Source organism: Streptopelia decaocto (genome assembly GCF_964273445.1).
Source record: "Streptopelia decaocto genome assembly, chromosome: 1".
Lineage (NCBI taxonomy): Eukaryota > Metazoa > Chordata > Aves > Columbiformes > Columbidae > Streptopelia > Streptopelia decaocto.
This window is the reverse complement of record NC_138663.1, coordinates 182,525,878-182,548,435: the sequence shown is the minus strand read 5'-3', so window position 1 is coordinate 182,548,435 and position 22,558 is coordinate 182,525,878. Positions and strand designations below refer to the sequence as shown.

The 22,558-nt window shown below is 40.8% G+C and overlaps 1 protein-coding gene across 5 annotated transcripts in view; it reads left to right on the top strand.

Annotated features, from left to right (window-relative positions):
* The window catches only part of CAB39L (calcium binding protein 39 like), a 64,949-nt gene that overhangs the window by 4,886 nt on the left and 37,505 nt on the right, over window positions 1-22,558 (top strand). For 2 of the 5 annotated variants that reach the window (XM_082066852.1, XM_082066853.1), the window contains exons 2-3: window positions 13,769-14,008; window positions 22,334-22,477. In XM_082066852.1, coding sequence (XP_081922978.1) covers window positions 22,376-22,477 — 102 coding nt within the window. In that variant the 5' untranslated portion in view covers window positions 13,769-14,008; window positions 22,334-22,375. Of the gene's footprint in view, window positions 1-13,190; window positions 14,009-22,333; window positions 22,478-22,558 lie in introns of those variants that run through there. The other 3 variants (XM_082066854.1, XM_082066851.1, XM_082066855.1) reach the window with 3 other exon arrangements.

Genomic DNA, 22,558 nt, shown 5'->3' with positions numbered 1-22,558 from the left:
TAAGTAGTCCTTAGTCGCAGCCTCTTCTGAGAAAACTAATTTAGCTGAAGAAAACCCTGTTTTTTTAGTTAATGGTTTTTCCTGATCCACTTCACTGTGCTGCATCAGCAGTTTGGCCTAACTTTGTAGAGGTGTGGAAACTGGCAGTAAGGTGTGGAGACCAGGAGGAGCAAGGATGAGAAGCCTAGGGGCAAAATGAGCACCTGGAGATGGATGGATTGCTTTCTAATTTTATTGTCAATGTCATTTATCTGAGTTTAAAGTGTGCAATTGCTTTTTTTAGTATGAGTGAAGTGCTGGTATGGGCAAAACACTTATTGTGTCTTTATTGCACAGCAGAGCTGTCCTAAGCCCCCTCTGCATTCTCAGTCGTGCTAAACCAAAAACCCCCCCTGCTTTTTACATATAGTGGAGATTAATGGGTTTATTCTGGAGGTGACTGAATTAACTTATTTAATATTTTTTCTGTAAAATTCTTGAACGACTGGAACCAAAGAAGCTATACTGAAAATGTGTGAGATGCCCTTTCAGCAGCACTGGATAAGTGAAGTGAACTGTGGGCCCAAACCTTTGACCTTTGTAACCCTTTTTAATAAGAAATGTTATTTAAGTGGCTCTAATGTATGAATTTGACATTCATTTCACAGAAGTAGATAGATATGCTGTTTGTTACAAAGTAGTAGCAATGCCAATGTAGATTGCATGCGGACTGACACCTTAAAAAAAAAGAAAAAAAGCTTTAGGTTGAGTGCTGAGCACTGCCAAATAGATTTTTTGTGTATCTGCCAAAAAAATAAATGTCCACGAAATGCTGCTGGTTAGCTTGATTTAGTGTGCAGCTATGGTTTCTGTCAAGTTTGTGATGAACCAGTTGAGTTGTGCTTTGGTAGCATAAGTTTTAAGTGAATTCATAGCGAGGTGCTACAACCCTTGCATTAGCAGATCAAGATGTGTGGTTGCAGCCTCGGTATAGGAATGAGAGAGAAGGGACAGGATTTTTTTTTTTTTTTTAGCTTTTTTTGCTACCACATATTGTGGAAATATTTAAAAATTGCATCTCCCCTCCTCCAAAAAAAGTGTTCAGAGTGAATGAATATTTTTCTTTTCTTTTGTTCTTTTAGTGTCGTAGCCTGGATTGTCCATTTTAGAAATGACTGGTAAAGGTAGTGCCAAAAATTTCACAAAAGTTGCATTTAGTAAGTCCCTCCAAAGTTCTAGTAACTTCTCAAAAAGCTGCATTTTTAAGGTAAGTAAGAGGGGTTTTACTTTTTTCTAGCTGTTAAATTTTCAGGGTGCCATTCCTAGAACTGGCGCAGGGGAGGTGATGGCAGGCAGGGCATAACTTTCCCTTTTCGGCAGCGATGTAATCTTAGAGCAACTTAATCAATTGTGAAACGACATCTTTAAATTACTTTACAGCATGAGTTCAAAAACAATTTCTAATATCTCAGTAATGTTTGTGCCTTGTGTTTCCTGTTGCAAGAGATTATAATTAAGATGACAGAAAGTGCTGCTGTATAACCAGACTTTGAAATGTATGGACAGTTGAGTGACAACTGTTGGATTGGGTGATCTTTGTTAAAGACCTCATGCCAATCTAGAACAAAGGCACTTGTACAAATGTATACGTACAAATGTACTGCAGCAAAGCATACAGTTAACTTGCTCTTAAGTTTTGGAAGGAAGTTGTGTGGAGCTTTTTAAGTCAGGGCACTGGAGATTGCTGAATATAGGGAGATTAAAATAATGTGGAAAGAGAATTCACTTCCAGCATCTGAGTGATCCTAGCAACATGTAACATTTAGCTCTCTGTTAGGCCTTTTTTTCCATGTGTCGGTGGGGAGGCACTGCTGGATCAACTTTCCCTCCTCAGGGGTAGCTTTTAATGAACTCTCACTTTCTGCTGTTCACTGGCAGTCTAGCAGCTGTCTTTCACTTCTGCAAATCAGCTAAAGACTGCCAGTTCATGGTGGTCATTCACTAACTGTTGGGTTTGGTTATGGGAGAAGCTGTCAGCAATATTCAATTTGTTTAATGTTACAAGTAAGAGACCAAATTGAAATTTTTATGGTGAGGGCAGGATTGCAGGGTAGTTGTAGTCATCTGTTAAGGTCAATACCATGTATATCATGTAATCAATCTCTCAGGCAAGTGTGGGCTTGAGATTTTATTTTCTTTTTTTTTTTTTTTGGGGTATTTTGTTTGTGGGTTTTTTGATTGTATTTTTTAAAAATTTGTTAATGTATCTTAGCAAATGAGCTAAGTAAGGCTGAACCTTCTGAATACAAGCTTATTACATAGAAATTGTGTTGACCTTTGCTCCTGCTCCTCCTCATTAGCGGGCCATTGATAGCTCTTGTGTTTTATGTTACAATCCATGTTTAGGTGTGTAGCTGTACTCCTCTGTTGCAAGCATCACACCCAGCCTTGGGCAAAATACAAAAGTGCTTTTGGTTAAAGGCAGTCTGAATGAAGGGAGGCTTGAATAAACTCTGAGGTCAGATTGGCTTGGTAGTTTTTAGCATATGCGCTGTTTGGAAAAGGTTTTTCCCTTCAGAAAAAAAAAAAAAAAAAAAAAAAACAAACCAACACTAATGTGAGGAGATACATGTCCCTGCTATTCATCTGTGTTTCACTCTCTTTTGCCATGGAAGGGAAGATGTTGCCAGAGGATTTTCTGAGATACCCTCATGCTATTCTGGTTTCTTGGGCAGCAGTTAAATGCTGAGAAAACATGCACAGAGATGCTGCCCATTGTTTTTCTCCTCTCGCTGAACTCTCTCTGCCCTGTAAACTGAGGATTTCCTCATGGCGGTTCATAAGATCATGGGAGAAGGTGGCTGGAGAAGTAGGTGACATTCCAGTCTCTGAGGGTGGAAAGCATGGAGGACTAAGCAAATCTTCAGTTTTGCATGATGTGATGTGTGCTGTTACATCACTAATGTATTTCTGACATTGTTTACAAGAGTCCCTCTCAAAGCTGGGGGTGGAGAAGAGTGAGAACATGTGGCTATCTGGAATGTGCAGAGCCAAATACTAAGAGTCCCATCTTGATTTAGAAGTGGTTCAAGGGCAGCAGGAATACGTAATTTTTTTAAAGACAATTAAACTCTTCAGATTTTCTTTAGGATCTAAGGCTAATGAGAAATTCTAAAAATACCAGGAACAAAAAGAACAGTGACATATGTTTGATGGCTGCACTAAAGTTGTCAACAACAATGCTGAAAAGACAGAACTGTTAATGTACATCTGTAGTGAGAATGAAGCTGAATATCACAAATAATCATATAACAGCGAACAAATCCATCATATTGCAAAATAAATAAAGACTGAAAGAACACTTTTGAAAATCTGAGTTACAAATTTTTGGAGACTAAGGATATTATTTTTTTTTAAAGGCAAATGTAAAACTATCAAAATCTTAAGTGTGTAACAAGTGCTATTCAATATGATTAATAGAAAACAAGTATTATAAAATATCTAGTATATCAGTTAGATAAAAGGTTTGATCTCATCTAAGAAACTGACTTCTGAAAATGTTATACTCTATGAAGAATCATTGAATTAAGGTTAAATTTTCTGATGTTCAATCACTGGATATTTGTTTGGAAAAAACCCACAAAACCAAACAAAAGCCAAATGAAAACACAGTTGGAAGAAAATGCAGTATCCTTCCTGATGGTTTTATCTGGACCATGTAGAGTAGAAAAATGACAAATGATGGCATGGTGTCATATATTTGATTGAATTAAAGAGCATGTTAGCTGACTCTTTTGGAAGGTGGAGTCAAACCTTCAGGAAATTAATCACCATGAAAGAAGGCTGGATGCACTTTAAGGATGAGGAACATTATCCTAAAAAACAGCGCTGTAAGGTGTCAAGGCTCATGGGCAGCAGACAAGATACTCCCTGTAGATAAGTGGCAGCCAAGAGCTGATAGTGGTTGAATACACTGAACGCAGAACAGGAGATTTCCTTCCCAGTATTATTTACCTCCCTTCTGGAATATATTAATAATAGAGTTTGATGGATTCACTTCAAGACACATGTTTAAATCAAAGCCAGTACTGGCTATAGGTGTTGGAAGGACATATCTATTAACTTAATGAGGATAGTGACGTTGAAGTAAATTCTGAGTTTGTTAAAGTGATTTGATCATGTACTTATCCTTGAACAAAATGGGGAGCTTCAAAGAGGGTACACTTGCAAACAGAAGCAGTAAGTAAAAAAAGAATATTAACTTGCATAAAGTGAAAAAATATTTTAAGTGTTAACTAGTTAACTATTGCACTCGCTTATTGATTGACTTCATAGATTCTCCAAAACGTGAAATTAATGTCAAGATCCAAAATCTTTTAAAAAAACTTCTCTTGTTCAAGAAGCTGTTGAGCTATGTCAGACAGTAATTGATGCTTTGTGAGAACCGGAGTATATCTTTACAATTTTTAAATTCCTTTGTTTGTAGTAACAACATTCATTTCTTGAGAAGAGGAAAAGATGAGTTTCAAACTTTTTTTTTTTTCCCCCCAAATAAAGCTATTTTGTAAGTCTATAGCAAGCATTGGACCTCTCTGCAATTTATGTGTGAATTGTCACAGATCCTTATTATATGTTACTTTTAAACTTCCTAACTGTGTAATCTACATTCTTTTTGAAATAGAAAAATGTAAAAATAGGTATTGTGGTGGTTGGGTTAAATGACAAGGTTAGGTTTACGTCCTTAGTTACTTGGCTAATATGCAGCTGTTTGGATACAAGTTTTTGCGTACTGAAATCTTTCAATGGAAATTCTTATGCTCGTGAAAGCAATTTCATCCCGTGATGACAGCTACTATAGTCTGTCTTGCTGTGGTCATGGAAAGTTAAACTGGAATGATTCTTAGTCGATGACCTTCGCACAGGATCTTGCCTGCTCTCAGAAAACAAGCTGTTTCTTTTCCCTCGTACTTGGGTGGGAACTCCAAAATTTGCAGTAATGCCAGACATAGTTATATGTCCTTATGAGCACGGATGTTTTGAAATAAATGTTTTATGGAGTTTTGTATTTCAATTCCGCTACCAGGCCTATGGCTCTGATGCCTTGGGTTTAGGAACCTCTGCTCCATTCAGTAGATACAAAATTTTGGCTCCTTGTGATGTTAGTCTTGGACATGACATTGAGGAAAGTCATGAGAGAGAAATGAGGCCTTGAATGCATATTTGATACTAGAAAATGTGTTCTGCCAGTGTTCAGACTTGGATAGTTTCTGACTATGATACAAGCTGTTTGTTTGTTTTTGCAAAGATACTAGGTAACTTCTTATGTCTGGACTGATACAGCTTGACACTCCTTTTTTCATTTGTGAGGGAGTACACCTTACTAATTTTCAGTGTTAATCATGACTTTTTTTTAATTGGATAGTAGTAGTCTTTTACTGTTTCAAAGTGTAGATTTTGGTGGCAGATAAAGTGATTTTGTGAATGCACACTGCAAAAACTCACACAGTGGAGAAAAATTATCAGTTGCTTCCACAGGAAGAGAGCAGATTTATAAACTACCATTAGCATGAGAAAACAGTCATTTCTTGAACTGTTTCCAGAGGGCATGGCCATGTTTGTAAGTATAGATCTGTATGCTGTGTAATAAAAGAACTGCCAGATTTCATTGAGAGATGTGTAGAAGAGTGGTGTTTGCTAAGAACATTTTCATCGGTATATTTAACCCGATACAACCTATATATCTAGAACGTGCTGTTTATGTCACATGGTAAGTTATTTTCTTCCAAGTATCCAGCGGTCTTCACTGTTGAGGCTACCCAGGAGAAGAACTGGATCAAAGCACACCCAGGTGCTTCAGCTGCAACACCTCCAAAACAGAGATTGTGCTGAAGACAAGAACACTGCTGCATGTTGGTCCTTGCTCAGGACAGGCTTCCCGTGCTAAAAAACGCCAGCCTACAATGGGCTTGCTGGTTTATTAATTAAAGCTAGAGGAACTTGGCCCTTAATTGGATACTTTGTGTGGTTGTGACATAATAATTAATTTGTGATGTCGGTTGTTGGGCAACACAGATAGGGAGAACAGCGAATGGCTTTTTAGTAGGGTGGGAATGTTCATGATTAGGTTTTCTCCAGTGGGGAGTAACAGTATCGAACTTCACAGGATACCATGCCAGTTAATTAGTTCAATATAGTCAACTTTTGGCGAGGATGGACTACATAGCTCTTTAGAGAGGCACAGGAGGCTCCATCCTGGGACCAGAAGAATATGTGACTAGAGTCTGTGATAGGGAATTCGTGGAAACAGGGACCATTCGTCACCTAACAGGTAGGATGATCCCCTTGTAGTCATGTTATGATCCGTATTGCGAGACAGAAATTGCAAGCATCCAGTGTTGCATGATTGACCGTGTATCTGTCACATGAAGACAAATGTATTTGCAGTATGACAAGTGATGAATATACTTAATTGTTTGTCAGGAGGAATGACTTTGGGGTGCTTGTGAAGACAATGTGTCCGTGCACAACTTGAGCCTAATGAATTCTCAAGGTTCCCTATCCTGATCCAATATTTTAAACTAGTATTCTTGTAGGACAAAAACTGGTAAAGAGCAAAATGTAAAAAGACCTGGGTTCTCTTTCTTCAGGGGAAGAGTGTTGACGGCTGGAGATTTTCTTGTGTGACTTTGAGCAAGCCAGTTTAGAGCAACACTTGCTTAAAAGTAACAGCCACTAATTGTAACAGCCAATAATTGTAACAATGCTTAGGTTTCATTGTTTGACGCTGGAAAAAAGCTGTAATTCCTCATCTGAAAGTAGCAGTTTAGGCACTTTTAGCCTAATATTATTCTAGTTTTGATTCAACTGTTCTGCTTTATTAAGATTCTTAACTTGCATTGAGAAGAGACTCAAGTTTATTCTATCTGTGGGTATGGTTTCTGGAGACATACATCCCACAAACTGCAAGATTGCTGTCCCAGTCTACAAGAAAAGGCCACAGCAAGCTGGGTACTGCTTAGGATGTTTGTTTGGATTCCATCACTAGTGTCAAAGCACCTTATGATCTTGAACGCATTCATTTTCTTGTGGGGAGACGAAGTGGCCTTTCCAAGATCATGTAGAAATGTATGACACAAATAGGAACTGACTCTCGTTTTTTTTTGGTCTGGATTCATTTCTTTATCAGTACAACACCATGCCTCTGTATGGGACTTCCTGGTAGTAATGGTTGCTCTTGCCTGGGGCAATCACTTGAAAAAATAATTATGGTTCTATGGTTAAATCGTGGCCTTTGCTGCCCTGGAGAAGTAACTAACTGGAATGCAGTAAATTGTTGATGGTGCTGATTTCTCTTTTGATCTAGAGAAAACAGTACTCTCTGAGCTCTCTTGGCTGCTCAGTCTTGAGAGTCACGAACAATCTGGAGCAATCTGTTGTATCCAAGTATTTCAGATATGATTTCAAAGTCCACCACGAGGAATAGTTGCTCTTTTAGGATCTTTAAAGCGAATGGGTGTGGAGCCATTTGTAGCTGATTAGCATAGTGATTTTGGGTAATGCTTCAGGAAACCTCTAAGGTGCTAATTACCAGAAGCAGAGTGGAGTGGTCCTTCTTCTGGTATTATCATTATTTTTCTACTTTGCACTTGGTGTCAGCTGCTCTTGGAGATGGGATTTGATTGAGCCTTGTCTGATCTGGAATGACGGTTCCTATCTACTGAGATTCTTTAAACAGTACATTTTAGAGTGCACATCTCTGGGTGTTTGCTTGGTGCCAACTCAGTTTCCTCATGCCGAAGTGGGTGTTACAGTGAGTACCTCGCAGGAGTATTTAACTTATGTTTCAGATTAAGCTTGATTTTGTTTGTTTGCAAGTCGTCTTGAGAGCATCTGATGACAAATGACATAGGAATGGTCAATAGAGGAGAAGGCTTAATCCCAAACTGCCTCCCACCTTGTCAGAAACAGAGCCACATACTGTTTATAAAGAAATTATGCTTATCAAAAGTCAGTAGATCTGCCTGGTATTTTCATTGCACATCACCAATAGTGCAAGGAATGTGCACTAATACAGCTTTCAGCTTTAAGCACTATTAGGAAGTTTAAAGTTCTGTTTAGGGATGCTCAGTTGTCTTTCACCCCCAGGGAACATTGTAGGGAACATAGATGGGGTTTTTTGCATACATGAGTGTGTTGGAATGGGATGTCTTAACACGCAGGACCACATGCTGTCCTACTAACTTGTGCCTAACATTAAGAAAATCGCTTACTGAAGTTATGTGGAAACCAGCAACTAAATTCAGTAATTGCAAGGAGACTAAACACTATTAATGTTGTTTGAATATTTCAGAAATGGGAGATGGCAGATAAATTCTCTTATCCACACGAAAGAATTTTGCAGTCTAATGAAGAAAAATGCCAGCAGTGATGCAAGGACTGTCTTCCAGCATACTAGACAGAAAGGGCTTATTTGGCTGTGTATAAGTTCTGTTTGTTGCTACTGTAAATAACTTTTATTTTAGTGTGCTGTGATGCAAACTGTAAGATTGGGCCTCTCATGTACATGTGTAATGAGATGTTAAATTTTCAATCTTCAGCAAAGCTCTTTTTCTTGTTCCTTCTGAAATGAGCTTTCCTTTTCACATGTAAATGGACCTTAAACAAAAAAACATGGCCACTGAAGTAATTGACTATACAGAGCTGAGACAGAAGCAGTTTGGAGAGGTGAAGACTTTAATTATATTACAAATACCTGCTCAGCTCTTCAGGGAGTTACTGATTTTAGAGGACTACTTTATGTTTGCATATGTCAACAGGTAAAAAGCACGGTGCCGTCGTGAGTTCCTTGTCCCTCCACTCATAAAAGTGGGAGTGCAGTTGTGATTCTTAATGATGTTTTATGTTGGAACACAGTAGATAAGGGATGCAATTAACATCTTATAAGTGACTTTTTAGAGCAGGCATAAAATTTTAATCTGTTTTCTTTTTCATCTTTTAGACTTTAGTAACCTCCTATTTAGATTCCTTTTTGGGGTGAGAATGTGCAGGGAAAGGGATTCATTTTAGCTGACTTTCTTGAAGGATGGAGTTGATGGATGCCTTTAAAATGAATGAAAGTCTAAACATGCTTGTCTGTATATAAAGTATTTAATACATAAAAGATTCTGGTAGAAAGACCGGTGTCAGTGAATGATTGCTGGAGTGACATACGCGTGAATAATATCTTCAGTAAATAATAATAATATAATATTTTATATATATAGTATAATATTATATATATATATTAAAATATATAATATTAAATAATATATTCCTGAGCAGTTTATTAGAGAAAAAAAAAATTAAATTGCCTTAGCAACTGCTTATATTTGCATAAATCAGGAAGGGAAAGGCAGTATGTGCTTAAAAGCACTAGAGGGAGCCTGGAGGAGGAAGAGGGGAAAACCATTTAAGACATCTTTGCATTTTTAGGAACAGCTTATACAAAGCATCCATTTAAACGCTCCCGCCTACTTCAGCTAAAACGCAGCTACAGGTCGGCCGCTGCCTCTGGCTGCTCGCTGACCCCCCACGCGTCAATAAAGAAATTTCAATTTCCTAGTCCTGAGAGAGGCCAGAAGCTTTTTAAATGGCTGTAGGGAAGCCCACCCGCCCCTCTGTAGACCATACACCCTTTTTTAAAATTGTTTGTGTTTGGATGGGCAGCCAAAGGTTAATTTGCCTTTCAGTGCTGGTGGCTTTTTTTAGAGGGAATCTGTGTATAGGCTTAGTTCTGAGTTAGTCTTCCTCCAAGATTATATGGGGGTGGGGTGTGTTTGTATTGGGGGTCGATTAGATGGGTTTTAATGGTGCTAATTTGGAGTGGCCACGTTTCTCTTGCAGCGGATCTGAGGAAAATTAGTATCTGTAAGCTTGCAGATTAACATACAAACACAAAGTTACTGTAAAGTGTCTCTCTTATGAGGTTTTAGAAGTGTCTTTGGGCACACTTTTTATATTGCTTTGTCTTAAAGCTAAATGCTTGGAGTTAAAGTGTAACAGCTTTATGATGTAGATGATATAATTTGTTTTTAGTTCCCTCCCACCCCGATAAATTGCCGTAATATTGATATCTTGGGATCTGTAAGAGTAGGACAAAATCCTGTGATGGTGGGGTGGGGGGCGGGGAGGGGTAGTTCTTTAGTTTTCAGGTTTTGGGGGGTGGGGGAATAATTTTAGAATCCTAAAGTTTATCTTCTTGTAAAGTTCCTCTTCCAGTATTACACAACTAAACCTGTCACTGTGGAGAAGAATTTTGATGGCCTGGTGCCTTGTAATTGAACAGTTTTGGGGGAAAAGAAGGAAATCTTTTGTTGTTACTCTCTGAGACTGCTTAGGGCTTTGGAATGCTGGAAGTCAACTCGGAGGAGGTAGACAGAATGGTAGTGGGTGATTAAATGAGCAGAATTAATATACATGTACTTTGTGTTTATCATCCGCCTCTGTAATTTATTGCTACCACACTCATTGTTCAAGCTCCCTAATTTCTCTTTTCCACTTTAGAAAATAAATGGAAAGGGCAGGAATAATGGACTGAGGTTTCCTTCCTTTGGTCTTTATTAGATGGCGTGATATTAAGTTATGAAAACAAGGACAAACATTTCTCTAAAAGTACTCTAACCATGCTTTAGCCTGAGGACTCTGCTCACTTTAAAGGAAACAAATATAATGGAATTTAAGTGTGTGGAGGCTGGAGTTCTTTAGCAGTGCACAGAGATTTTTTTTCAGTATACTTTGAGGCTATAAAGAATTGTTGGATGTTCATAATTACATCATTCCAGATTTGAGATGGCTACAAATTCTGAATTGAAGCAAACACTTCTTTTGAATTATTTAATAACCTCTTGGTAACAAAAAACGTAACAGGTAGGAGCACTAAGTAATTACGCCTTAATTCATGTTGGATGCTGCAGGGCTTTTTCCTGTCATCTGAGAATTAACTGCACAGAAGATGAAACAGAGTATTGCAAAAAGCAGAGGGTTTTTTGGTTTTGTTTTCCCTGCCCCTTTAGCTACTCTGTTTTGCGATGTTTCTCCTGCTGCAATGCAGGGATGGGGGTGGACATGTGTCTTGCTCTCCTGGTGCCTAGAGGGCTCCTATTAAAGTCCAGAAGTATTTCCTCAGGTAGAATATTGGCCAAGTTGAACTAAAAATTGAGTGCAAATTCAGTTTACTCCTCAGAAACAGGAAAATGTTCATATTTAGTCCAAAACAGAGGATAGTGATTTTTCTAGATAAAGTTCTTATACTTCCAGAGTGCTGCTTACTGAGAATGTGCTGTGAATGCAACTCTGTGATACGCAGATTATCCAGTGGGGCCCCTTAACGTGCAACTACATCAGCTTTTTTGTGATGATTTCATCTTTTTTTGGTGATTATTCAACTGCAGGGTAGCACCCACCAACGCTGAACTCCATGGGATGACAGAAGGGTGTCTTTTTACCTGTTGAAGTAGTGGTGGATGCACTACAGAAAGGATATAATTTCCCTTGGGAGAGGAGAAAAAGGAGTTGGTCTCTTAGAAGTGCAAATTAATGACATAATATGCTTGATTTTTGTGTTGCCTTAGAAAAAGCCGATAACTTCAGAAGTAGCCCAAGGGCAGGGTTTTTATCATTTGACTTTCACTATGACGTTTACCCAATGGCCATGATATCTGATAAAAAAGAAAAGGCCAACCCCAGAGTGGGTGTAAGGTGCCAGGGTGCTGTGGGGTGCAGCACCCCTTCCCTCTCCCCGCTGAGCTGAGGCAGAGCGAGGCGCCCATAAAATGGTGTCTGGCACTGGATTTCCCCCCCTCCTAAGTCCTTCATGTCACAAAATGTCACCCTGTGCTGCTTGCCCATGTGCCTGCTAAGCTCATGGAGAAAGATGCCGCTTCAGAGGCAGCTTGTCATGCTCCGAGCTTGGTGTCCACAGTGTCCCTTGCTGAGCTCTCTCTGTGGTGACCTGGAGAAGAAACCTGGCGTGGGTGTCCAATGTGGAACCTTTAGTTCTGTGCTGGAGGAATATCTCACCACAGGTTTGGAGCAGATATTGCCACTTGGTGCAGCAGGAGCAGCACTAGTACCTGTTCCCAGCCCTGTTCAGGGCAGCCTGAAAACACAGGACTGAGGTATCTTGATGACTGTTAGGTAAAACATAAGCACAGACGGCGGTATGCTTTACAGATAAGTCTAGAGCACAAATCTGCTGATCTGAGGTCGGCTCAGCACCTCCTGTGCAAACGCAGGAGCAAATATGGGGAGGATGAGGGAGCAGGGGGGATGGGGAGCGACCAAAGCCCTGCAGGCTGCTGGTTCTTGGCTCTTCGGAGGATTTGGGGTACTCCTGTTTGCCTCAGTTAGGAGCTGAGATCACTGGCAAAGGGTGTTAGCCCTTTAAAGGTGGCTGGTTTAGCTGTATTGCTCAGAAATTAGGTTTCTCATGGGGTTTTTTTTGTTGCTTTTAAGGCAGGGCTGTGAATAGCTACTGCGGGTGAGCCTTAAGTTAAGATCTGATGCAACTGTAGTGCTGGTATGCGGCAGGGCCTGAGATCAGCTCCCCAGGCAAACATTTTAGTATACAGAATTATTGATAATAATGTGGGACTTCGGTTGGGCTTTGCCATAAGGAAGAGGGGGGGTGGGAGGTGAAATCTCCCCCCCGAGCTGGTGAGCTCTGCATAAATGCATGCTGGGCTCTCATCCTCGCTGGGGCTTGTCTGAGATTCGGGTGAGGATGAGATTGAAATCCCACCCCGCGGTGCCCGTGGTGGCTGGTGAAGCATCCTCCTTTCCCTGCTCTCATCGCCTGTTAGACAGCCGGGGGAGGGAGGGGGTGGGGAAGAAGGCCACTTGCCATTCCCTTTGGGAATATGTGGCGCTTGATGAGCAATAACTGCCAAGAGAGAAAAGTGAAGCATTAAAAATTCCTGTAATTGCATTTTGCTGTATTTCTATGCCTGATAATAGCTGGTAGTACTTGTTTCAAAATATTTTAATGGTGTGATTCCTGCCTCCCTCCCCCCCCGCCATCACATTAGCCTTTGAAAAAATATGTTAGGCTAATGCATTTCTTCAGTGGGATTTAAATTTTACTTAGAGTATACTGCAGATTTCCACCCCCCCCCCCCCATTATTACTGTGGAAAAGTATTCAGATCTTCATGTTATGTAGTCGGGCAGGAAGCAGCTTAACTTCAGCTTCTCCGGGCAGGACGCTGCTGAAAGATGTGGTGCGTGAGCATGTTGATTTTATGATTATCTTGTAACAGCAGCCCGCTGTTGGGCTCCCTTATTTGCATTCTCAGCAGGACGGCAAGGTGAATAATTTAATTCCAGCAGCCTCCGCCACGTGATGGTGCGAGGAGCCATCAGCGATGCCTCCCCAGCACCAACAGACTTCGGAGGGGAATGGAAACTTACTGAAGTGATACGAAATCCTCACATCTCCTCCCTTAACCCCAGAGAAATCTCTCGGCGGAGCGATCGCTTCTTTCCTCGCCTCTCCACGCGTTCCTCTGACGTGGAGTTTTGGGGGTGTGTGAGCCTGCGAGCCAGGCGAGCGAGGGGAGTGGGAAAACGGGGAGGGCGGCGGGGGGGGGGAAGAATGCACACCCATGCACGGAGCTAGTTGGAGCAGGAGCGACGAGGAGCCGGAGCGAGGCCGGGAGTCCGGCCGCAGGCAGCGGGGAGTGGAAATTTACAGCTGCTTGTGAGCGCCTGTGCGTGTTCCAGCGATCCTTTCTGCATTTCTCACGCTTTTCCAGAGGCTGGCAGTCGCTGTGCAGAAGAGCGGGAGGCTGAGTCGCGGGAAGCCGAGTCGCGGGATCCCTCGTCTCTGCCACGTGTCGATAATCGTCGCGGGGGGGAAATAAAGCGGAATTAAATGGAAGATAACTGAAGGCGGCTGTTGGCGGCGTGGGCTGTGGGGAGGCGGCAGAGCTGTCTTCAGCACCTGGCCATGGGGCTGCGCCGGGCTGCGTAGGAGCCCCCACCTTCCGCACACAGTAAGTGTCAGCCGAGATGATGTCCGCCGAGTAACAGAAAGTTAAGCAATTTAATAAAACTTTTCTTTTTTTTTTTTTCCTAGCGAGCATCATCCTTTTCGTAATAAGCCGCTTGTCTGCTTCTTCTCGATAGTTACGCTGTTAGCTTTTTATAGCTTTGTAAACTGTGTTACCAGGAGTGGCTTTTTAGAGCAGGCGACCCTAAACAATACTCCTCCTGTTACATAAGGCGCTGGCTCCGCAACTGAGCGCTCCGTGTCCATGGAATATCTCTGGGAATGGCTTTATTTACAGTGCGGTTTCCAAAAATAAAATATCTGCAATATATCATTGCTCTTGCTCCTCTCCGCTGACTGCCTGCAGCTGCAGACTGGCTCTTGAGATGTGGAGGAATGAGAGCGTGGCTGCTTGCATAAGGCAGAAGGTAATGGTGAGAGATTAAAGGAAGATGAGTGTGTGTGAACTGCCACAAGAAACGTATGTAAATTAACCATCTCGTTATCTACAGTCGCTAGGTCTTGTCAAACTGAAATGCTAATTCTGTGCAATGGGCTATTCCCGAAGTGGTTATCAGGTAGAACTTTCATTGAGCTTAAGGGAAGTTTGGATTTTTTTTCTTAGCAAAGGCTCTTTCTTGGGCTAATATTAGTAGTAAAGTGAAATTACTGCTATAGCAAATTATTTTGTTGTCTTTTGAAGCTATTGAAAGTAACATAGCAGGCTTGCTAAGGACATGGTCAAGTGAATGCTGTGTGGAGGGGTAACTTTCAGTAATATTGAACAAAATGCAAAAATAGTATTCACATTCCTTGCTAATGGGTTTAGAGGAAGTCCTATCCCTTCTTGGCTTCTATCTATGTTACTTATATTACCAATTTCCATTATTTCTATAATTATGATTACTACTAGAAATGGAAATTTAACTTGGTTTCCCTTTTACTTAAGTAAGTGAAATGCTGTTAAAGGGCTGTTACCTTGGAACTGTGTTTACTTCAGAGACATCTTTCTGCATGACTGAGCTTGTGGGAACTTTGCTATGGACTACAGTTAGGCATGGAATCGAATTCTTAATTTTTTTAGGTTTGAAAGACCTTTATGGAAATAAGAACCCCAGATATTCTTGATTCATCAATCCTGCATATTTAGTGGCTGTAAAATCTGCTGGTTTCTTGTCTTTCTAGTTTTATTCAACATAGGTAACCTACTACTTCTATTTAGTTTATTAGCATGAATGGAAGTATCTCTGTATCACAGGTAATCCTGTAACACCATACTCACACCTGCATCAATCACCTCTGTATCACAGGTAACCCCGTAGTTAATGCAGATGCTGCTTCTGCATGGGTTTAGAATCTGAATGTTACCTGGCATTGCAGTGTGCATATATTTTTTATCATAAATATTTTATAATAACAGATGTGATAGCACAGGACTTGTTGCAATAAAAGGACAGTAGGCAGTGAAGTCAAACACTGAAGAAGTTCCTAACTTCAATTCTGGCATTTATCTGTGCCAGTGTAGTCTGTGCTCTGTACCCCACTCAAGGCACTTAGATTAACTTCCAGTCTTGTTTTGTATCATCACACATTCCCATCATCGCTACCTCATTCTGGGTTTGGCTGGTGAACTCCTGACCTGTAGCGTCTGCTCCAGCAGCCTAGTCTCTGTACACACCTCTTCCACCTTCTTCTTCCCCTCTTGTGCTGGAACAGCTCTTTGTAAGGCTGTGGGGAGAACTGGACTGAAAACCTTTGTGAGCTTTTATTTACCCACCAGCCTATTTTTGTTAACCTGGGTCAGTTCCCTGACCTGGCTCACCATGTGGCCCTGCGAACAGCTGTACCACTCCAACAGAGGCTGTAGAGATGGGAATAGGTGTGGAGCAGGGTGGCACTGTCACGGGACAAAGTGTTTATCAAACTGTGTCCTCTGTGACCAGAGAGCTGTTTGATGTTTCATTTTATCCCGTGTGTTTGCTGAGAGAGATATGTGCTTTTCATTTTGTATTGAATGAACATTCAAGCACTCAATTTAGAACAGAATTACTAATTTCTTTGAGTGCTTCCATTCCTTGGATTTGACTTCTCCAGGTGATCAGATGACTTCCATTCCCTGGTTTGAGTATGTGACTCTGTAATTGCAACAACTTTACCAAATATTGCGGAAGGTGGCAATGAGGGAATAAGGCATCACTTTTATTATGAAGGCAAAATCATGAAGAAAGCTTGCTTGTTCAGGCCCAAAATATATGAGTCGTAGGCAAACTGAGGTAAATGGAAAATAAAGTTCTTTTTTTCATCAAAGAAGCTCTCACCCAGTATGAGTTAATCATAGAATCATTTTGGTTGGAAAAGACCCTCAAGATCATTGAGTCCAACCGTTGACCTAACATTGTCACTAAACCAATGTCCCTAAGAATGTAATTCATGCATCTTTTAAACACCTCCAGGGATGGTGACTCAACCACTTCCCTGGGCAGCCTGTTCCAATGCCTGACAACCCTTTCCGTGAAGAATTTTTTCTGGATCTCTAATCTAAACCTTCCCTGGCTCAACTTGAGGCGGTTTTCATAAAATCTTTCAATTCTGATCAATAAGTAGGTGAAAGTTGGGAAATAAGACAAGACAGATGTCTGATATTTGAAAGGAAGGAAATTTTTTCACTCATTAATTTTTGAAGACCAAATGGCTTATCTGGAGGAACATCTGCGAAGAGTGCATGGATGGGTTGACGTGCCCTCATTGTCACCTTCCTGGGCAGGAGGAAGCATTTGTGACTGAGCTGCTGAACTGAGTCACTTCATTGTGGGATGGGCCAGTGAGCAGAGTGATGTTACCATCTGTATTCTTCCTTCATTGTGCTTACAAGCTCAGTTGGGCTGTCGTCTTCTGAGACAGTGTATGACTAAGAGCAAAAAAACTGGGGAGAGTGCTTATAAACAGAACCAGATTTCTTAGTGTTCTTTATAGTTGTATTAAAGAACACAAGATGCACTATTTTTTTTTTTTTTATTAGTGCATTTCTTTTATGAGCAGATAACTTGGTGGAAGAGATACTTTGAAGACTGATAAAGCACTGGCTTTGGTGTTGAATGATCTACCTTTCATTCCTGACAAAACCACTGTTTGGTTGGGGTTTTTTTTAACATTGGCCTTGGGTCAGTCTTCTAATCTTTCTGTGCTTCAGCTTCTCCCTTTGCAGAGACAGCAGAGTAACAGCAGGTATGTAGGGTTTTTTTGAAGTGTGCTTTCCATCTTGGTTAAATGTTTGCAGAGTTGGAGGCCTCTGAGGGAAGGCATGCCCTGAGTATGAAGGGATGTTGTATTACTTTTGACAGGCTACTGAATACCCTAAAACTCACGTCTCGTAAACCTTATCTACTTCTGGATTCAACTTGCTGCTTTAGTCTGTGTGATATATATTTCTTTTTCATTTTTTGAGTTGAACAGAAACAGCCAAACATTTGGAAAGTGGCACTTTAAAATTGCCTTTTGGTGTTTCTGTTACTTACCTAAAATAAAACCATTTTTTTTTCTCCCAAACAAACGTGGAGTCATATTCCCCGAGAAAGTGTTTTTGTGAAAGTGTGGCTTGTAAAATGTGCTGGACTCTCCAGCTCTGGTGGCTGAAACATCCCGTTCATACTGATGGCAACAGCAGGCTTTGGAAACCATTGTTCCTGCTGCAGCGGTGCTGGGGTGTTCACCCCACGACTGGGAAAGACAACCCCCGAGGCCAGGAGCTGGTCTGGTGAGATACAGCTTCCTTGGTCTCATAAGCTCCTCACAAGAGCACTAGTGAAACAAAATCATCACAACTAAATGTTTCAAAAGTTGGCTCGTCCTCCGTTAAGAATTCAGGAGCGTCCACGATGCGTTTTTGATGTTATAAAAACATAGGCTGTTGAATAACCATTAGTTTTCTAAGAAAGTAGGAAAGAAAGGGGCTCATTGAGCCCTGTCTCTTCCTGCCAGACAGCAGCGTCAAAACTTCATGAACAGATGCTCTGTAGAGAGCCTGCTAGAGGAGGTAATTTAAAAATGTTAAAGCTCCAACAGTGAGAAACCTTCATATTTTCAGGTTAAGTTTATTCATCGGCAGTTTATAGCCACTCAGTTCTGCGTAAATAAAGTGTTATTGTTATTTGAGCTGAAATAACTTCTTGGGCTTCCCTGTATTTTTCTTCTAAGCTTACCAAGGCAAGCACTTTTAGCTTCCTGTTTTTCTGGCCACCTGAGGGTCCTTCTCTGCACCCCCTCCAATTTCTGTTGGTTTTACTTGACTGCAGGTGTTTAGGATTGTTTACAATGTTCCATATGAAATTCCGTCAAGACTTTGTACGAAGACATGCGCTACTTTCTTAATTAATCACAGATTTGTGTCTGTCTTTCTCTTGTCAGTAAAATACCAGTGTAGTCATGGGGCACCTGTCTTTGTGATTTCTCACGGTGACTCCTCAGCTTGAAGCAGACATTCATAGACTCATTAGAATAGTTTGGGTTGGAAGGGACCTTCAGAGGTCATCTAGTCCAACCCCCTGCAGTGAGCAGGGACATCTTCAACTAGATCAGGTTGCTCAGAGCCCCATCCAGCCTGGCCTTGAATATCTCCAGGGATGGGGCATCTACCACCTCTCTGTCTCTTCTCCAGCATTATCTAATACTTGTTACTCTTAATTTTTATGCCGTTTTTATTATCTCAGTCCTTGAGCCCATCTACTTTCTCAGGTAGTGCTTTTCTGTGTTGATAGTATCTTCCTGTTCTGAGTCACTGCAATTTTTGGGTAGGCTCGTAATTCTCATGCCTCACTAAATAAGATCCCATCTCCAAATTGCTCTTGCCTTCTCAGATAATTAGGCATCCTGTACATGGTAATTTTCCTTCAACTAGTTTATTTTCAATTACATTCAACTGAGTGTATTTCCATGTCAGATGCATGGATTCTGCAGTGTTTTCTCTGTCTAAAAATGTATTTATAAGGGATTGCAGTATGAGCAACTGTTGGTAAGCCTGTGTTGCATTCTTGTCAGTTGTCATTCGTCTTTGTATTTCAGTTATTTTTAGACTGATTTCTTGAGGAAACGAAGCTTATGTGGTCATGCTGTCCATCTCTCATCCTACTTGTCTTCGCATGGTAACTTCTGAACGTACTGGCCAATTTCAAGCAACACTGACAGAAGGCTAGATGCCTGAAAAAACACAAGAGTTCCAAAAAATGAACTGAAAATAGGTGATGAAAGGAATAGGGAATTTAAACCAAATTAGTGCCTCTACCGAAGAGAAGACTTTCCAAGTAAAGCTTGGTGAGTGGAGAGCTGATCTAAGGAGGAGTATGGGCAGAAATGCCTCAGCTGTGTTAAGAGCTTTAGCAAAGCTTATGCTTCCTTTGAAGCTAGAGAATCCAATCATGAGGAGCAAAGCTGGAGCTGTTTTGCCATGTGGAATAACCTTAAACAGACACACTGCATTTCAGAAAAGAAGTGTTTTCATCCAAGGTAGGGTAGGTTTATCAGATTGCTGAAGCCACCCTTTCATCTTCACTTTCAGAAGTCTCCAGACAAGGAAGAGCAAAGGGGTAGCTAATTTAATTTTTAAATTGAAATACTGATGAGCACCTTATGGAATACCCAGCCATAGGACTAAGGAGTACAACTCCCAAATCTCAGCAAAGTGACTTTGCCCCCATTTGCTTCTACCTGTAATTGAGTAGCATGTGCCCCCTGGGAGATTCCTGCATTGAGAAGCAAAAGCGGCCATAATCTGCAGCTGCCAGTGTGTATTTTCTGAAGTGATGGATCATCTTTTGCCAGATGCTGATGGGTTAAAAAGTGTGTCCTGAAAAGGGATAATCAAAAAACATTATTTAATGCCTGTCTGGGGCTCTTCCCCTTTTTCTCTCTGTCTCCCTCCACTTGCATACAGCAGATGCTTTGCTTTGTATGTAAGACTGATAAATGAAGTGAAGCAAAGACCTGAATGTGTTCAGCCGAGGGATGAGATAAACCATCTCTTGAGTCCCTTCCTGCTGTATGATTGGTGATTTTGCTGTTGTGATCAGGACATTGGTAGGGTATGAAGTGAAGAGAAATGCTATTTTATCACTGAGCTGTGGTGACTTGGTGAGACTGGAACTATACAATGGAAAAGCACTAGCCTGGCTTTTGGAGTTTTATGGCAAAATTAGTGATTATTTAAATACAGACACCATACTACAGACAGCTATGTAAGTTACCTTTTTGCAGGAAAGTATGTTTATAGTCAACATTTCAGTTAGAAATGTGGACTTTTTTTTTAATCTCAGAACCTCTAGCTCATGAGTATTTCAATTTAAAAATTAAATTAGCTCCCCTTTTGCTCTTCCTTGTCTGGAGACTTCTGAAAGGGAAGATGAAAGGATGGCTTCAGCAATCTGATAAACCTACCCTACCTTGGATGAAAACACTTCTTTTCTGAAATGCAGCGTGTCTGTTAAGCTCCTGCTCTCAGACTCTCTCTTTTGCATTTTCACATGTCTTCACGGATAATAAAAACATATAGAATCAAGTCCTTCTGGAAGTCTGTTGTGAATTACTAATCTTCTAATTGCAACACGTGTGGGATTACGGGGTGCTTGGCACTTGCTAGCAGCATTTAAAATTAATTTATTGTATAATACTGGCATTCCAGTCTTTTCCAGTGCTTGTATGTCGCTGGACGTGCCCAAATGAGTTAGTTGTTCATATACCCCGTCTTCAGTCTTGCAGGTTGTCAGGTGGAGGTGACTCTGTTGCTGCTCGGATGGTGCTGGCAGACCTTGCGGTTGTGAGCTCCATGGGAGCAGGACCCTGCAGTTGAGAGCTCAGCCAAGGAGTGAAGGCTATGTAGCCAAAACTGCAGAAATAAAAATGAGTTTGAACTGAATTGTGAAGAACTTGAAAATGACAATCTGAAAGTGGTGAGCTTTCAGATGTTCAACATGAAAATAGTCCTGTAAAATTCACCTACCTAGGAACAAATAAGAAGCTATACACAAATTCACTTACTCTGGGCATAAAGGAATTTTTGGTTGAAATAAGATATTTAAAAATATTTCCTGCATGTCTACAAACTGTTCTTGTAAAGATAATCTGCAAAAATACTTGAAATGTTTTTAATAAGACATTAGGACAGAGTCTGTCTAGATATATATATATTTTTTTTAAGGTGTTCGTCTGTGGTTGGAATTTTGTACTTTCATGTGATTGAGTTTTTTTTTTTTTTTTTGGTCACTCTTTCGTTATTGTACAAACTGGAATGCAGTCCAGAATGATACTGGGCTTTCCCTGGAAGGTGGTGCTACCTTAACCAGAGCATATTCCCATCTATAGACTCATAGAATCTCTTTGGTTGGAAGAGACCCTCGAGATCATCAAGTCCAGCCATTAACCCAACATTGGCACTAAACCATGTCCCTAAGAACTTCATCTATACGTCTTTTAAACACCTAGTCTGGTTCATTAACTTCATTAGATCTTTGTATCAGACCCTCAGCAAAATCCATGGGAATTCACAACTTAATGCTATGTAGAAACTAAGCTACCTGGTTTGTTTCATGTATAAATACAGTGATGTGGTGTTTGCACTTCTAACCATACAGAGGAAGAATGTTTTAAATTAAACAAAATCATTTTTGTTAAAATACTCAGTCTTTCATTTAAATGTCATGAAAACATTTGTGTCCGTATTTGGGCCTGATCCTTCGTTCCTTATTTAATTCAGGCAATGTTTTACACAAGTGAGATCTGACCCACAGGTTCTTGAAGTCTGCAGACTTAGGGGACAGCTTAAACTGCTGCTTCTTGAGAAGATTTGGGCTGAAAAAGAGAAGGAGCTGAAGAAGAAGGAGCGATGGTGGAGAAGCTGGGACCTTATCTTGCAGTGCTCTAAACAAGGGACACTTCATATGCTGGCGTCTACAGTTAGTTATCTGCAGCAAGATGAAGCTGGTGAATTTTGGCAGAAACCCCTATCAGAAATCTAGTGGAAGCCACCAGATATGCAGTGTCCAACAACCCTTGGACATAGGCACAGCCTTGCTGGAGCGCTGGCCTGTAGGTCGGGGCTTTAGGGAGCATCCAGCTCCTGCAGAGGTGCTGAGTAGTTGCTTTCCACATGGTAACAGTGGCTTGTGAATCCTTGATGAACTTGCAATAACTGTATGTGAGAAATTTTACTGCTTTACTGAGTAGCTGAAGCAAAATATAGTGCCTGAGGCATATCCTTTTCTTGTTCATGATGTCTTTGTGTGTTTTTATTGCATTTTCTCCTAAACCTTAAAAGCTATTTTTGTTTCTTGTTTGATTTAAGGCAGTCCTATCCTGAAGGAAGAAATCCAGGTGAAGAAAAACCATGCCTTTGTTTAGTAAATCGCACAAAAATCCTGCTGAGATTGTGAAAATTCTGAAAGAAAACATGGCCATATTGGAAAAACAAGACAAAAAGACAGACAAGGTATGAGGTAAAGCTGTAGAAGACCAGTAAGGCTTTTATGCTGGGGAAGCAGTAGAACAGAGGGACTAAAACTGTGTTTGC